At 40.2% G+C, this 18,880-nt stretch overlaps 1 protein-coding gene across 3 annotated transcripts in view; it reads left to right on the top strand.

Moving 5' to 3' along the window:
• Positions 1-18,880, top strand: part of LOC148510710 (N-acetylneuraminylgalactosylglucosyl-glucoside beta-1,4-N- acetylgalactosaminyltransferase 2-like) — a 317,743-nt gene that overhangs the window by 168,734 nt on the left and 130,129 nt on the right. For all 3 annotated transcript variants that reach the window (XM_088442512.1, XM_088442511.1, XM_088442513.1), the window contains exons 4-5: positions 8,917-9,023; positions 9,886-9,923. In XM_088442512.1, coding sequence (XP_088298638.1) covers positions 8,917-9,023; positions 9,886-9,923 — 145 coding nt within the window. The remainder of the gene's footprint in view (positions 1-8,916; positions 9,024-9,885; positions 9,924-18,880) is intronic.

Raw genomic sequence — 18,880 nt, 5'->3', positions numbered from 1 at the left:
CTTTTTTTTTCTGTCTTTATGAATTGTGTGGGCTGTAGCTGCACGTGCATCAACAAAGGAGCAGCGCCAAGCGTGCGCCTGTGTCCCTTAAGTAAATAGCCGGCTGGCTCATTTCTTAAACGGTGGTGTAACCCACAAAGTGCACTAGTCTCCAACAAAAATAAAAAATTATTTGTGTTTGTGTGCGCCTTAGCCGCACGTATATATCAATATAACATAAATGGAGGACCAAACTTTCTCCGATAAAAATAAAATAGGGAAAGATCAAGAACCACTTCCTCCTAGTGCTGAAGCTGCTGCCACTAGTCATGATATAGATGATAACATGCCATCAACGTCGTCTGCCAAGGCCGATGCCCAATGTCATAGTAGAGGGCACATACAATCCCAAATGACAAAGTTCAGGAAAATGACCTTAAAAAAGACATTTAAATCATCTGAAGAGAAACGTAAACTTGCCAATATGCCATTTACGACATGGAGTGGCAAGGAACGGCTAAGGTCTTTCCCTATGTTCAAGACTAGTGGTTCAGCATCACATGACGATGGAAGCCCTCCTCCCGCTAAAAAAATCAAACGAGTTAAGCTGGCAAAAGCACAGCGAAGAAGATATCACAAATCCCCAAGAATCGTCCAAGTGTGGTGGCGGTTGCGATGCTTGACCTTCCCAACACTGGACGGGAAGAGGTGGCTCTTTCCACCATTTGCACGCCCCCTGCTAGTGCTGAAAGGAGCACCCACAGTCCACTTGCTGATATTCAAATTGAAGATGTCACTGTTGAAGTACAACAGGATGAGGATACTGATGTAGCTGGCGCTGAGGAGGAAGTTGGCGAGGAGGATTCTGATGGTGATGTGGTTTGTTTAAATCAGGCTCCGGGGGAGACAGTTGTTGTCCGTGGGATGAAAAAGCCCATCACGGTCATGCCTGGGCAGAAGACCAAACATTCCACCTCTTTGGTCTGGCAATATTTCTATCCAAATCTGGACAACAACTGTCTTGCCATATGTACCAAATGTAAAGGTGAAATAAGTAGGGTTAGGGACGTTAACCACCTAGGAACATCCTCCCTTATACGGCACCTGCAGCGCGCTCATAAAAAGTTACTGTCAAGTTCAGAAACTTTGCCTAAGACCGTAAGCAGTCCAGGGACACCTAAATCCCTTTTGTCCTGTTGTATCCAAGCGCCTGAAAACCACACCGTCAACTCCCTCCTCGTCAATTTCCTCCTTAGTCAGGATCGGAAGTAGTCCTGCAGGCCATGTCACTGGCATGACTGACTCTCCTATCCGGGATTCCTTCGGTGGATCCTGCATTACTACGCCTACTGCTGCCGCTGCTGCTGTTGCTGCTGCTGGGAGTCGTTCATCATCCCAGAGGGATGAACACCACTACTTTTACTAAACAATTGACCCTCCAACAGTCCTTAGCGAGGAGGATGAAGTACGACAGCAGTCATCCTGAAGCAAAATGTATAACTGAGGCCTTGACTGCTATGTTGGTGTTAGACATGCATCCGGTGTCCGCCATTAGTGCAGTGGGATTTAGACAATTGATGGAGGTAGTGTGTCCCCGGTTCCAAATCCCATCTAAATTCCACTTCACTAGGCAGGCGATACCAAGACTGTACAGAAATGTCAGAAAAAGTGTCCTCAGTGTCCTGAAAAATGCGGTTGTACCCAATGTCCACTTAACCACGGACATGTGGACAAGTGGAACAGTGCAGACTAAGGACTATATGACTGTGACAGCCCACTGGGTAGATGTATCACCTTACGCAGCAACAACAGCAGCGTCACCAGTAGCAGCATCTCAGAAACGCCAGCTCGTTCCAAGGCAGGCTATGCTGTGTATCACCGGTTTCAGTAAGAGGCACACCGCCGACAACCTCTTAGAGAAACTGAGGGAAATCATCACCCAGTAGCTTACCCCACTTAGACTCTCCTGGGGATTTGTGATATCTGACAACGGCACCAATATTGTGCGGGCATTACATCTGGGCAAATTCCAGCACGTCCCATGTTTTGCTCACACAATAAACTTGGTGGTACAGAATTTTCTGAAAAGCGACAGGGGCGTGCAGGAGACGCTTTGGGTGGGCCAAAAAATTTCTGCCCACTTTCGCCATTCAACGACTGTGTGCCGAAGACAGGAGCACCAGCAAACACTCTTGAACCTGCCCCGCCATCACCTGAAGCAAGAAGTTGTGACGCGGTGGAACTCAACCCTCTATATGCTTCAGAGGATGGAGGAGCAGCAAAAGGCCATTCAAGCCTATACATCCACCTATGACATAGGCAAAGGAGGGGGTATGCACCTGACTCAAGCGCAGTGGAGAATGATTTCCGTGTTGTGCAAGGTTCTACAGCCCTTCGAACTTGCCACACGTGAAGTCAGTTCAGACACAGCCAGCTTGAGTCAGGTCATTCCCCTCATCAGGCTTTTGCAGAAGCAGCTGGAGAAAGTGATGGAGGAGCTAAGATGGAGCTATTCTGCTCGGCATGTGGGACTTGTGGATGAAGCCCTTCATTCGCTTTGCCAGGATTCCAGGGTGGTCAATCTGTTGAAATCAGACCACTACATTTTGGCCACAGTGCTCGATCCTAGGTTTAAAGCCTATGTGGTGTCTCTCTTTCTGGCTGACACAAGCCTGCAGAGGTGCAAAGACCTGCTGGTGAAAACACTGTCAGCTGAAGCGGAACGTGACACGTCAACAGCTCCTTCTTCATTTTCTCCCGTAACTGGGGCTGCCAGGAAAAAACTTAGGTATCCTAAGCAACCCGCTGGTCCGGACTGAAGGACCTGGCAACAATTTCTGACATGTCTACTGTCACTGCATATGATACTGTCACCATTGACAGAATGGTGGAGGATTACATCGGTGACAGCATCCAAGTAGGCATGTCAGACAGTACGTACCTGTACTGGCAGGAAAAAGAGGCAATTTGGAGGCCCCTGTACAAACTGGCTCTATTTTACCTGAGTTGCCCCCCATCCAGTGTGTACTCCGAAAGAGTGTTTAGTGCAGCCAGGAACCTTGTCAGCGAAAGGCATAGGAGGTTGCTTCCACAAAATGTGGAGAAGATGATGTTCATAAAAATGAATTATCAACTCTTCCAGGGAGACCAGCCTCCAGAACGTACAGAGGGACCTGTGGCGGTGGATTCCAGCGGGGACGAGTTAATACTCTGTGAGGATGAGGATGTACACAACACTGAAGAGGGTGAGGAATCGGTGGATGAGGAGGATGAGGACGACATCTTGCCTCCGTAGAGCCAGTTTGTGCAGGGATAGATTAATTGCCAGCTTGTTTTGTGGGGGCCCAAACGAACCAATCATTTCAGCCACAGTCGTGTGGCAGGCCCTGGCGCAGAAATGATTAGTTTGTTAAAGTGTGCATGTCCTGTTTATACAACATAATGGTGGGTGGAAGGGCCCTAGGACAATTCCATCTTGCACCTCTTTTTTTTCTTTGCATTATGTACTGTTTTGGGGCCTAGTTTTTCAAACTGCCATCCTGTCTGCCACTGCAGTGTCACTCCTAGATGGGCCACGTGTTTGTGCCGCCCACTCGTATCTCTTAGCATAGTCATCCAGCTACCTCGGTGCAACCTTTTGGACATAAAAACACTATTGTGAGGTGTGAGGTGTTCAGAATAGACTGGAAATGAGTGGAAATTAAGGTTATTGAGGTTAATAATAGCATTGGAGCAGAAAAACCCACAAATTCTGTGATTTTAGCTTTTTTTATACTCTTTTAAAAAAAAATACAGATCCAAAACACAAAACCTAGAACCCAAAACACGGAAGGGTGGTTTTGGCAAAACCAATCCAGATCCAAAACACGAATCAAGATCCAGATCCAAAAGCAAAACACAAAACACGAAAAGTGGCCGGTGCACACCCCTAATATATATATATGTATAGTCCCAATATATAGGACAAGGGCACTCTCCAAAGTCACATTAGTAAAACATATTGTTTATTTTACAGCTTTAAAACAGCCATTCACAATACAATATTCGTTGGTGTATCAATGTTTCGGTCCCTACAGGACCTTCCTCAGGACAATAATTAACAGTGGCAAAATATGCATCGACCAGTGTGATGTACAACATGACCTGTGAAAGAAACACACAATACAGACTAAGTCTCTCAGGCTTCACACACCACAAAAATAATGCGCATGCTAATATTCTAAATCAAGTTGAACAAAATTAAATTGAAAAAAATGGACATAAAAATAAACCCAGTGGATGAAGTGTCTGCTCAGTTATATACTGAAACATAAATTGATGTTATGGCCTCCAAACCTGGTAGCTTTTCTTGCCTACATTTCTTTTGGTAGCCTACATTTCTTCATCCGCATACTGGCAGAATAATTAAAATCCGGTATCACCTACATTGTACACTAGATTTTTTGATTTACATTCTTATATGTCCCTGTGGATTATATTATGTAGGTTTGACATCTAGAAAATTACACTGATCGATGCATATTTTGCCGCTGTTGATTATTGTCCTGAGGAAGGTCCTGTAGGGACCGAAATGTTGACACACCAACGGATATTGTATTGTGAATAGCTGTTTTAAAGCCATAAAATAAATAAACAATATGTTTTACTAATGTGACTTTGGAGAGTACCCTTGTCCTATATATTGGGACTATACACATATATTCGGATCAATTGATCTTAGTGGCACCCCCCCGGTGACACACCTACTGGTGAGAGTGCAAGATTTATTGCTCACCACAGGGAGGTACACAGGATATGGCAGTTTCACAGGCAAGAGGTTATACAAAGTCTTCCAATACAGCAATATTTTTTCAGTGGACTCTCAGCTCCGGGAGCCCTAACACTAGTCACCCCAGGCCTATAAGTTGGACTACTATTTCACCATCCGGCTCAGTTTCCCCAGTGTTTCTGCAGTTCTCAAACCAGCTTCTCATAGTGTCTGTAACCAGCTACCTTTCCAGGCACTGATTGAGGCAACACCTGAACTGGACACTTACACAATCCTAATGCCTTTGCTCTGCCAAACCTGGGAGATCTCAATATTCCACATTTACTTCATGTGGAATTATGCTGACCCTGTCACAATTATATATATATATATATATATATATATATACTTTTTAAACAGTGAACTTGATAAACAGCGACAATAGTGCTAATAAAATAGAATAAAATTATGCTAGGTCTATAAAGTGTCAGTGTCAATAAATACTGTGTATAAAATGTTTATGCAAACTAATTATCTTGAAAATACCTCCTAAAAGAAGTGAATATACAGTTCAAGGTTCAAATATAGTTGATAGCACACCCAATAATGATCCTTAAAACATAATAGTGAAAAATGACTGTGCAATAATAAAGTGCTTACTAAATCTCCATTTATAAAATCTAAATTATTAGATAAGAAGCGAATATTCAGTATAAAAAGGGGGGGGGTACAAAATGTATTAAACTGAAAAACACACATTTTAACACAAGGGATAAGGGACAAGGTTACTAGTAAATTCATGCATATAATCTCCTAAAGATTCCTAGAGAATTTTTAAAAAAAACATTTTTAAAACAATAAATACGTTCTTTTTGCAAAGGGAAATTTGGAAAAAATAAGAATAAAGTGCCAAGTGCTTATCTTATTTAAAATTTCCCAGCAAGTTCATGTAGGGCAGGAGTGGAGCTATCCAACGCGTTTCGTACTTCACTTAGACTTCTTCAAGGGTAGTGTACACAGTGTATCCGGAAAGTATTCACAGCGCATCACTTTTTCCACATTTTGTTATGTTACAGCATTACTTCAAAATGGAATAAATTCATTTTTGTCCTCAAAATTATTCTACATACAATACCCCATAATGACGTGTAAAAAGTTTTTTTGAGATTTTTGCAAATTTAATAAAAAAAAACACTAAGATATCACATGTACATAAGTATTCACGGCCTTTGTCATGAAGCTCAAAATTGAGCTCAGGTGCATCCTCTTTCCACTGATCATCCATGAGATGTTCCTACAGCTTAATTGGAGTCCACCTGTGGTAAATTCAGTTGATTGGACATGATTTTGAAAGGCATATACCTGTGTATATAAGGTCCCACTTGACAGTGCATGTCAGAGAACAAAACAAGCATGAAGTCCAAGGAATTGTCTATAGACCTCCGAGACAGGATTGTCTCGAGGCACAAATCTGGTGAAGGGTACAGAAAAATATCTGCTGCTTAGAAGGTCACAATGAGCACAGTGGCCTCCATCATCTGCAAATGGACAAAGTTCAGAACCGCCAGGACTCTTCCTAGAGTTGGCCGTCCGTCTAAACTGAGTGATCGGGGGAGAAGGGCCCTAGTCAGGGAGGTGACCAAGAACCCGATGGTCACTCTGTCAAAGCTACAGAATTCCACTGTGGAGAGACAAGAACCTTCCAGAAGGACAACCATCTCTGCAGCAATCCACCAATCAGGCCTGTATGGTAGAGTGGCCAGATGGAGGCCATTCCTTAGTAAAAAGCACATGGCAGCCAGCCTGGAATTTGCCAAAATGCACCTGAAGGACTCTCAGACCATGAGAGACAAAGATTGAACTCTTTGGCGTAAATGCCAGGCATTTTATTTGGAGGAAACCAGGCAACGCTTATCACCAGGCCAATATCATCCCTATAGTGAATCATGGTTGTGGCAGCATCATGCTGTGGGGATGTTTTTCAGCGGCAGGAACTGGGAGACTAGTCAGGATAGAAGGAAAGATGAATGCAGCAATGTACAAAGACATCCTGGATGAAAACCTGCTCCAGAGCGCTCTTGACCTCAGACTGGGGCGACGGTTCATCTTTCAGCAGGACAATGACCCTAAGCACACAGCCAAGATATCAAAGGAGTGGCTTCAGGACAACTCTGTGAATGTCCTTGTGTGGCCCAGCCAGAGCCCAGACTTGAATCCGATTGAACATCTTTGGAGAGATCTGAAAATGGCTGTGCACCGACGCTTCACATCCAACCTGATGGAGCTTGAGAGGTGCTGCAAAGAGGAATGGGCGAAACTGCCCAAAGATAGGTGTGCCAAGCTTGTGGGATCATATTCAAAAATACTTGAGGCTGTAATTGCTGCCAAAGGTGCATCAACAAAGTATTGAGCAAAGGCTGTGAATACTTATGTACATGTGATTTCTTAGTTTGCTTTTTTTTATGAAATTTGCAAAAATCTCAAAAAAAACTTTTTACACATTGTCATTATGTGGTATTGTGTGTAGAATTTTGAGGAGAAAAATTAATTTTCCGGATGCACTGTATCTGACAGATAATTGTATAGTGTATAGTGTATGCCCAGCATAAGATTTACCACGATGAGAATCAATTAGATAAATCACAATTTTTTTTTCCTGCAAAATTATTTGTATTAGGTATCAGATTTTAGTAGAAAATTTTAGGAAAGATGTATGTGGACACATCCTGTATTGTCTGCTCTCAAAGCTTTTCTGTCCTTCCATGTCCAAATAATCTTTATATCTGCCATAGAGGACCAGGCTCGCATTACTGTAACTCACCACCCCAAATGAGCTGCTCCTTGAACATATCCATATAGAGGTTGGCATAGCTAAGGGCGAGCCTGGTCCCTATGGCAGTCCTCCATGTTTGTAAATAAAAATGTGTTTTTAGATATCTTTTATCTATATATTATTGTTAGAAAAATTAACATTGTTATATTTATTTTAAAACATGCAGCTGTTTCTGTGAGTGCCCTTTTATATAGATGAGAACTCATTTAGCATGTGGCTGGTGCAAGTGTCGATGTTTAATAATTAAAAGTATTAATTATTGGAGATATTAATATTTTTAAAGTGAATATATTTGTCAACTGACAGTAAAAGAGAAAAAATAAAGGCCTGTTATTTTTCATTTTGCTAAGGATGATTTACTTTTTCAAATTCCAATTACATTATAATTGATGTTTGCTATATAAGATATATTTATTTTATAAAACATATCATAAAGATAATGTAATATAATAGACTGCTAAAAGGGAAGTTTAACTGTCCAAATCTGTGACTTGAGATGTAAAGTTAACAAATACTAAATTATTTTCTAACTAAACAATTTTTCTAAACTAATGGATTAATTCATGTAGTATTGAAAAGCCATTCATCAGTGAATGCTCAGTTTTCCGTTTAACTTCTAAAAAAAGATTTGCCATCTCAGGATAGTGTATAGAGCCTCCTGACGGAAGAAGAACAGTGAAGACTGCTGTTTTCCTTCCATCACCCTGTTCTCCCCACCTCCTTCTCTGACACCTGATTAATTAGCAACGCCCAGGGAAAAAGTGGGAGAGAGAAAAATATCGGCGCCCCAGGCACACCCCATCATCCAGGCATGACCATTGCCTCACTCTCATTATGGTTTGTGGTAGAATATTCCATTTTCATGCAGAAGATAAACTTACTACCAATCAGTACACTCCCAGCAATTATTTCACAACCCACAATTACTATACAAAAGCATATTTATGTGAATGATCTGTAAATTGTCTAATCCTTCTGCAGTAAAATCCAAAACAGCAATGCTATAAAGTACGAGATCATATGTATAAAAAAAAATACTATACATTTAAGCAGTAACATACTTCATCCACCACAGTTAAGTAAGGTCAAAGTCTACAAATCTGAAAATAACTGTAACTTGTTCAATCAAATCCATATTAAAGTAATTTCCTTTTGTTATTTACCTTGGATTTGAAACACGTCATTGTGATTCTATGTTATCCTGTGGATTTGTCTTTAGTATTAAGTCAATTTTTTCCTTATGCTGATAATACATAAGTTCGTAATTGTGATTCTTTGCCACTGTGGCTGTAAAGTGATCATTGTGCAGTTAATATTACAATGAGTATGCCTGAAACCATGCTCTTTTATGTTTTAGAACCAGAACTAATAAGAAAGACCTAATTATTGCTCCTTCAAACTCCCCCTTGAGTTACCCTATCCAGGGGATGCAGGTCATGCCTTTGCACACCATCCAAATACAAGGTAAAGGGTTTGAATCTGTGAAGTAGCTTCGAAGTTTGTGACTGATTACCAAGTGCCATGATATTTATCACTGTAGATTTCCACTAGAGGCATCTACTGTACAGTACTAGTGCTCATATGCGGATAATATAAATAATCTATGGAGAAACGTGCTCTGTACATACTGCATTTGTACCAAGTGCTAACCGGAACAAAACTACAACAATTCGTACTTATAGTTGATTACATGAACTCACACAAATGGCCTTGCATGTAGTTTATGTCTTTCATTGATGCACTGCAAGCCATGCGTCTCATAACGTATAAATCTTTATGTAATGTCACTATCCCTTTTTTTTTTTTGTACAAACATTGTTTATGTGCTGAGTAATTAAATTCAAATGTTATGTTTGCACTGAGATGCTACATATATTATAATAGTCAGACAAATCTTGATAGTTTTTGTGCTAGATGAATAAGGTGTGATACTGACAGCTTATTTATTGAAAGGCGAGGATGTATTTAAACTAGTAAAGACATCCTAGCACAATCCCATAGCATATTTAACAAATGTCACCTTTTCCCATACTGTAGGTTTTAAAACAGGGTCCATCCTAATATGTGTTTTCAAGTTAGACAGGGAAAACCAAGCTTTGTATAACCTCTTAAAGTTTGGTTCAATAAAGATTGTATTAAGGAAAAATGTTGGCAATGGCAACATTTTAAATATTGGTCCATAGCCCATACTAACATTTTAGATTTTAGTCCATTTGCTTTGGCAGCCTCACTATGCCTTTCTGAGCACCCATGTAAGTTGAGCATAAAACTATCAGGGTTTATCATAAACTAAAAATTACATTGTGTCATTTTTTTTCTGTTTTAGGGCTGAGTGTTCAAGCAAAGTACAAACAGAATTACAAGGTATCATGCAGGACAATTATGTAGACGGTCTTCCAATTATTATCTTCCTCTGTATAAGCAACAGCATTTCTTACTATTATTAGCACATACATCTATCTGTGTGTGTGTATTGTGGTAGAATTAAGGTACTGTAAATTGTGTCAGTGAGCGAATTAATCTGTGCTGTGGTGGTGGTATCTGCCCAGGCAAATTTACAAAGGTGTGTGACCACATCTATCGGCTGCCTAGAGAATGCAGCCTTGATGGGGGCGTGTCAGCCAAGCATGTCAGTGGAGGCCACTGTAGGCCAAGAGGCCTGTGGAATCCTGGAGGCCTGTGGTCATACCTGCAACAAACAGCCAGTACTGAGACTTTGAGTCTTTGAGGTTGTGTGCAGACTAGCTGCCCTTGATAGTAAGGGCAGAAGAAGTGATGTAGTGCCCTGAATCTGGGCTAGGCTGTTTAATATTGTCAGCATACAGTAACAGAAAATAAAAAAGTATAATTTTGTTTGTTTTAACCCGGACAAGCTGTATGGTAACCCTTATTTGAGCACCCAAATACTGCACTACTGACCACTCTACTGAGAAAAATACCCTAGAACATCACATTATGGTGAATAATTGGCTTGAAATTGAGAGCTTTGCAAAAATTTGTGGATTGCAGTAGCAGCTTAAATATGGATGTTTTCTGCATGGCAGCATCTAGTGTACATGGCAGGACTCGCTAACATGAAGCCCAGGGTGGTGGTGAGTGACAAAAGCCTGTTATTAAGTGATGTTTAAACAGAAACTTCTCTGCGTACGTAAAGATGCAAAAAGTTTAGGCAAAATTTGCCAAAGAGCAAATGTATAAATCACAAGTGTGATGTTTTTTTTTTCTTTGGAGAGGAGAAAAAACTGCCTACAAAGTTGTAGCTGCAATTAAAAGCAAGTGTTTTTGAAGTGATGCAGCAGTGTGCAATCAAAAAATGCGCTACTACCTAAGATTATTTCTACTATAGAAAATAAGTTTTAATCTGCCTCATCAGAGTTGAGTATGGCGCAGAGTAACATACCTTTTGAAAAGACAATTAATGGGACAGTTACTGTGTTACATGAAGGTAGTTGTAGTGCCATGCTTGCAGTGTCAGGTGAAGTGGTTTGCTGTGTTGAGGATACTTTTGAATGCAAAGTGTGATACAGTAAAACAAGAAAAACTGTTCTTGTATATACTGGGTGTAGATAAATATGAGGAATAAAAAGAACCTTGCTACTAGAAAAGGTAGGTTGTATGCAGCGAGTGTTCAGTCTCCAGTTTGAGAGTTACAAATCCAGTACTGGAGCCTACAGTCTGGAAGTAAAGTAAATATGTTGCAAGGAGGTGATTTAAAGTTTTTCAACTCTGTAATATGATGGAGGACAATTATTTTCAAAATGCTGTGTTAAAAATAGATGTTCCAGAGAAAGAGGCATCTAAAATACAAAAGCAGAGTAAAACTAACATGGTCTGTGATCAGTGTATGGTTCCAGGTCTACCAGGAAAGTACTATGTTAGCATGGAAGTATTAATAAAAAGAAAACAGGTGACAAAATGGAAGAAAAAATAAGGTTTATAGGCACCTTCTGCACAGAATGAATGGACATACAGAATATTCTCCAGACACATTGGAACATCTAAACAACAGATAAAGATCTAAAAGAGGTATTGGGAAATTGTATCTATACAAGCTGGAGAAAATCACCCAATCCTAGGAACATCTTGGTGCATAGCCATTTCTCATTAAATGTTAACAAAAAAGAGAGACTTGTTGGATGCCACAAATGTGGACACTGCAATACATGGAAGTATATAACACCTATGCAACAATTTCTGGACCGATTTGGTAAGTACCATGTAATTAAAAATTACATTAATTGTAGATCCATTGGAGTAATATATTGTCTCTCATGCCCTTGTGGGAAATTGTACATAGGCATGACCAGCAGAGCCATGAGAATTAGGGTGATGGAACATTTGAGGAGCATTTAAAATGCCAAGCTGGACCGTGAAAGGTTCAAAACCGTGACTAGTGTGGCCAGGCACTTTTTGAAAGCACATAATGGTAATCCTGAAATATTGACAGTATTTGGAATGGAAAAAAAACATCTGGGAATCAGTGGAGGGAATCTGACACAAGAACTTCTCCAGATGGAGGCAAGATGGATCTTCCTGATGGACAGTATTGATTCATAGGTTATGAATGAAAATAACCAATTTGCTGCCTTTCTCTGATCCCTTATAATTAATGGATTATCTCCACATCAATACAAACCTGAGGACAGAATCTGTGATGAACTGATATCATATAACTGGAGAATATGGAGAATATACAAATCCCTAATAACTAGGGGTGAAACAATACATTAATAAGAAACATTATTAGATCTAAGATAGAAAACTATTAGGGGACTAGAGGACAAGAATGATATAGATAATACATCATCTGTCACACGTTGTACCTACCTGCAATTACAGTACCTCATATAATGGGTTAGTCTCAAGAAAAATTCACAATGTGGTCACTTACCTATATACTTATGAGATTATAAAAATAACAACTATATTCACACAATCACCTCACTTTTATAGGAGCACAGAGATTTATTAAATATTCACATTTATATAATTATTATATATCTCAGTACAGATGTATATTAAAACTGCACAAACACATTGAGTTAGCATTTCTTAAGAGAGTTATGGTGCGTACACATGGTCAGATATAACAGGACGATAAGAACGATAACGATATCGATCATATCATTATAGTTCATATCATCCTGTTTTTCGGCCCTTCCAACCCTCAAATGATGGTCGATGTGCGGGCATGGATGGTTGATATCGATATTGACCATTGCCCGTGCATGCAGGACAAACTGGTTGATATTGACCAGGTTAGCCTGGTAACTATAGGGACCCGCGATCGTTGATAGTCATTTGGGTGTTGATGCATGTGCTGGATGTTCGATATCGAACATGCAGGACGATCAGACAACAATATCTGATCATTGTCTGATCACTCCATGTGTACAGAGCTTAACACATTTGCAGTGCACGGTATTTAAAATAAATTATTACTATCACTTTTATCACTAGTAGGGTACATTTGGTAATTTGAGCACATTGTTTAATCCTTTCATATGAGCACTAAATAACTGAGGCTAAGATCCCCCCTGAATAAGAATACTTTTGAATTCTTGTTGGTAGATTACTTTTAGAACTATACTACCATTCAAACCGTTAAACATGGTTAAGATGATCACATCACCTGCAAAGGTAATAATACTGAAATGAAGTGATCTAAAATTCAATTTTAATATAAATCACTGTTACAAAATCCACTATGACAATTGGTAACATTAGATGGATGGAGATGGATTGTGATACACCTTATACATATCTAAGATCTGACATAAAGGATTCATTTATATGTATATAATGGATAAACTCAAAATCAAATTTTATATAGGATATCTGGCTGAGAAATAACAAATGTGTTTTAACATTATACTTGCAATAATTAAATCAATTGTTCATATTTATGTTTTAAGAGGTGCATGTTGGTGGATTACTATTAAGACTATACTATCATTCAAATGATGTTAAACACTATTGACTTGCTGACAACCAATCAGAACTAAGGGAAGGGGATTTAAAGGAAAGGAAATTATATGGCAGGTGATGCCCTCAGAAAGCCTGACTGGTGAAACGGCTGTAGGCTATTTGTAACTGATTGTTAATGTCATTCAGTGTTAATATGTTGCTAAATGGACATAAACCCCAGCCATTGATGTCTAAGTTAAAATGATATATGTGCTATACATAGCGCTGAGACTAATTGCAATTGCCTATGACTATAGAAAGCTATGATAAATATATAAGGCCTATGCTCCAGCTACTGATGTCCAAGTATAAAATATTACTTGTGCTATACGCAGCGCTGGGAATTATTGCAATTGCCTAAAGGTTCAGCTGTATTATTGTATACATGAATACCCAGAGCTGCAAAGGTTAACATTTTGACCTATAAAAACTTTTTTATGGCATGTGATTCACACACACTATATAATGGGAACTACTAATATAGATCACATGTAGTTGAGACCCATTAATACTAGGTGTGTTGACCAACTATATACTAAGACAATATACCTGCTGTGAGATTAAACCTTATACTAAGGACCTTGCAGATGGGGAGTTAAGAGACTCAGAACTACAACAGATATTTGTGTATACTGCATAGCTAAGAAATATTTACAATAAGCATTTGCATGGCAATACAAAAGGATAAGATATCTAAGCATAAGAAGAGAAGACACTGTATCAGCTTGTAATACTGACTGTACACATTACCAGTCACTGCATTGTTTGATACACTTTGCTACTTACTTTTAATGAGTTGATGAAGGCATTTAGCCTCGTGAAATAACTAATTGCAACATAAATAACAGAATAAACTATAATGAGAAACGAACCACACTGTGTTACTAAACACTGATCATTTTGAAAGAATGACAAATTAATAACTTTAGTTTTACATTTTATTATACACGTTAATTTTCTTCTCTTTTGCACAAATCTATCTTTTTATATTTCACCATCTTAACAAATTTAATACTATGAGATATTTTAATGCATATCTGTTAAAAATTATTTAATTTTAAATTATCAACATGGGTCTCAGTGCACCCGTTAAAACTATTTCCTTTTCTCCTTTGTAAATGGAAGTATTTGACCATATGAATTAAGTTTTGCATTGAAGACTTTTGTATTTTGTGGAGCAGATAAGTTACTTATTTAAAAGTCTACTGAAGATCTTTTGCATGATCAAATTGTTGACATGTTACATATTGAATTATACTCTTTAAAAATCTAATTTAAACAAGAGGATGAAAAAAGAGAGTTGGAAATTAAAGCTTTCAAAGAGACAGACCTCAAATTAGCAGTTATGTCTAAACTTTTTGAGGAGGCTGAAGTGTTTAAAAAATCTATGCTGAAACAAAAGAATGGAAATAATTTGCTTCTTGGAGAGAAAGATAAAAATACTGTATTGTTGAATTTCAACAAAAGTGTGTGGTACTTCAGCAGGAAGTGGAAGGGTTACAAAAAATGTTTCAATGGATATCAGAGTGGCACAGCACACACACAAAGAAAAGTGGTGTACTTAGCACTGGTTTTGAAAGAAAAAGACTCTTTAATTGTGTCCACACAAGCAAACGTGCAGAGTGTGAATTAAAGAGAGCACATTTAACTGTGAAGCTCTATGAATGCTGTAGGACAGGGGTTCCCAACCACGGTCCTCAAGGCACACTAACAGTCCAGGTTTTAAGGATAGCCATACTTGGGCACAAGTGACTTAATTAGTACCTCAGTTATTTTGATTTAACCATCTGTGCTCAATCGTGGATATCACTAAAACCAGGTCTGTTAGTGTGCCTTCAGGACCGAGGTTGGGAAACACTGCTCTAGGGCAAAAAAGGAATATCTCCATATGCTGCAGAATCACGCTCAAGAGACAGGAATGCAAAAGACATGGTAATTGTTTTTCTTCAAGCAAGTTTTGAGGAGCATATATGTGTTCCAGTCCAACTTGGCTACTTCCAGAGACATTTCACTGTGTCTTGTGGAAAGAAATCTATTTCTAGAGGAAGTTCTGTTTAAAACAGCAGGACAAACTTTTGGAGAAGGAACTTTACCATATATGTGCTGTGATTGAGGATTTGCAAGGAGAAAATATGAACCTTGAGAAATTGTCTATAAAGTGCACAGAAACAGTTACACAATCTCCAGGTGGAGTTGAGTGTAAAATAAAAGTTGCAGAATCTGAAATAGCTGAACAAAAATTGGGACTTGCTAATGTAAAGTTATGGAGAACAATTTTCTGCAGAGTCAGAACACGTTGGAAATTGCAATGGGGAAAAATACCCAACTGGAAGAACAGCTCTCTGCAACTGAGGAAAAGTGCCACTTGGAAGTGGGAAAAGCACAAAAGGAAAATAAGTTGCCTTACACTCTGGTATTTAATTCTGGCCATGTTGATGCGATTGATCGATTTACTATTAGTGAGGCAATGCTGAAAAACTCCTCAAAAGTATACGTTACAGAAATTGGAATGGCTTGCATTGACCTTCAGTTCCCAGTTATGTTTAAAGATGTGTAGTTCTCCCAGGGGGATACAGTTTCCAATGACAAAGCTGTACCTAAAGTTGGTGATATGGAGTTTAAATAAAAATAGCAGAGAGAGCCTTTGAAAAAGTCTGCTCCTGATGGCTGGGTCTTGGCAAGCAATGTGCAGCTGCAGAGCTGTTCAAAGCTCATTGGGTCTTTAGTCAAAGCAACTTGCCCTATTGATCAATGTGTTAGAGATAAGGAGAAATTGGAAAGACTCCACCTCCTAGGGACATTTGCAGTTTCTGATGTTGCTTCTTTAATTCCAGACATCTCACAAAGGGCCTGATTCAGAGCCAGACGCTCTGAAAGAGCGCTCGCTCTGAATCAGGGCGTTTTTTTTTTTTTTTTTGTGCGGCCTCCTGGCCACTCATATAGCTGTGGGTGACCACCCACAGCTATTGCGAGCGGCCAGACGATGGTCGTGATGGTCTTGACCATCGCGACCATCGGGGCTTACGACAAGACCCTTGTGGTAGGGTCTCCTTCCCACAAGCCCCAGTGAGCTTTCGGCTCTATTAGAGCCAGAAGCTCACCCACTGACATCACTCGTGATGTCAGTCGCACCGCTCCCAAATGGCAGGCATTCCTTCGGGAACGCCTCCGTTTGGCCAGCCACCCCCCTGGCCCGCCTCCAAAACGGGGCCAGCTGTCAATCAAAATCGACAGCTGCCCCCTTTTGGTGCAAAACCTGGAGTGACGGAGTGCCCGTCGCTAGCTGGGTCTCGCACATGCACATAGCACTTGCGAACGGGTCTGAATCAGGCCCAAAGTGTGCAGGATGAAGATTCTAACCCCTTGCCATCTGTTGTGAGAGAAATAATAGAAGTTCTTAAGTACAGCCACAGGATATGGTTGCAGCTATAGAGAATGTTTAGAATGTTGGGTTAGAGGTTCAATAAAGTTTTGAAAGGGAGGTAAAAACACAAAATGCTTTAATGGTGGAATCCGCCCAAGCAAATTTAAAAAGGGGTGGGATCACACCTATTGGCTGCCGAGAGGATACAGCCAAGATGGGGCTGTGGTAGCCAGGCATGCCAGTGGAGACCAGAAGGCCAGTGAAGACCAGGAGGCCTGAAGGCCTGTGGCCATACCAGCTAAAAGCAGACAGGACTGAGACTTAGTGTGAAGTTGTATGCAGACTAACTACCCTTTATAGTTAGGGCTGAAGAAGTTCCCTGTATGGGGGCTAGGTGGTTTCTTATTTTCTGTTACTGGATGCATGAAGTCTCACTGAGAAGATATGCTAATGTCTGTGATCGCTATGCCATTGCAGCACAACATAAGGACGCCCACCTTACTTTACACACATCCGTAATATTTTGCAAATCTGTGAAAACATTGGTAACATCAAATACAATAGCAGCTTTGCGCACACTTGAACAAGGTCTGACCTCAGAAATTGATAACCTCATCCCACACAGTGAAAGCCCAAGCTGTGTATGGCATCGCAATGGCTAATTTATACACGCCCCTGCAACGGCATTCAAACCCACTGGCATGCCTGCTTTTCACTGTCCCCCCCCACGTCACCACCCCCAAGCGGTACTTTATGTCAATCACTCTGCAATGGGTCTGCGCTGTCACTGCGATCGCAGTATCAATCACAGTGGAGAATAAATAGATACAGCGCTATGAGAACTGTTAGTTAGTAAACCAAATGAAGTGCAATCAAAAATTAATAAAATCAGTGATTTAATGATAGTTAAAAATATCGAACATGAATTGAGAGCCAATTGTACATGCTACCCCTGTAAAAATAGGTATATAAATGGATCAATATTAATGAATATAGTCTCTGGGACTCCTTGGGATGACAGAAATAGGATGTTAAATGTTCCTTGGTTTTCAATCACAGTGGAGTCTTCACGCACTGCAATGCATGCACAGAACACAGAACAATCGGCCCATTGCATACAGAATCTCTGTTGCGATCACTGCTGAATCAGGCCCAATATTAAAGCATTATTTTGTTTGTTAAACCTTGACAAGCTGTATGGTGACCTGTATTTGAGCACCCAAATACTGCACCACTGACAATCATGCCATACATACACACATATACTGTGTGTGTGTGTAATATATATATATATATATATATATATATATATTGTGATGACTTGGGGTATATAGCTCAGTAGATGGATGTCAGTGGTGCAGTGTTTAGTGCTCAAATGAGGACCCATGCAGCTTTTCCAGGTAAAATAAATGAAGTAGTGCTTTACTTCCAGTAGGGAAAAACAAGTACAGCACAAAGGAACAGAAAATAATAAACAAGCTAACCCCTGTTTAGGGCGTCTAACTCACTTCTTGAACCCTTACTACCAGAACACAGCTAATCTGTAAAAGCAAAGTCTTTCTCACATGAAATGACCAAATCTTAGTAGCTCCTCTCAGCCTCATGCAGATCTGGACTGGCCTTCTGGCCCACTCACAATTTCAGTCTCAGCCCTGCTTCCTGCAGGGTAACATAGGCTCTGGCCTGGCTTAACTGGCTGCCACAGCTCCACGAGGTTTGTGTCAGTGAATATAGAGATCTCCCTGCATCCTTCAGGTCTGACCCTGGCCATCCGGCCTTTTTCACTCTGACTGCAGCCCCCCTGGACTGTATGACTTCTCCAGCCCCACCTGGGCTCTGTGCAAAGGGCAGCCCTTAGGCATCTTCCCACAATGCTTTTCTAGTCTGTGTGGGCGGATATCCCCTGCCCCACACAGAATCTGCTGCTCACCAGTGCCACCTCTGGTGATACTGCCACATATCCCCCTCCCCAGCTTGAAACCCCTGGGTT

The sequence above is a fragment of the Taudactylus pleione genome, unplaced genomic scaffold (genome assembly GCF_031769625.1).
Source record: "Taudactylus pleione unplaced genomic scaffold, aTauple2 ptg000313l, whole genome shotgun sequence".
Lineage (NCBI taxonomy): Eukaryota > Metazoa > Chordata > Amphibia > Anura > Myobatrachidae > Taudactylus > Taudactylus pleione.
This window is presented reverse-complemented; position numbering and strand designations above follow the sequence as displayed.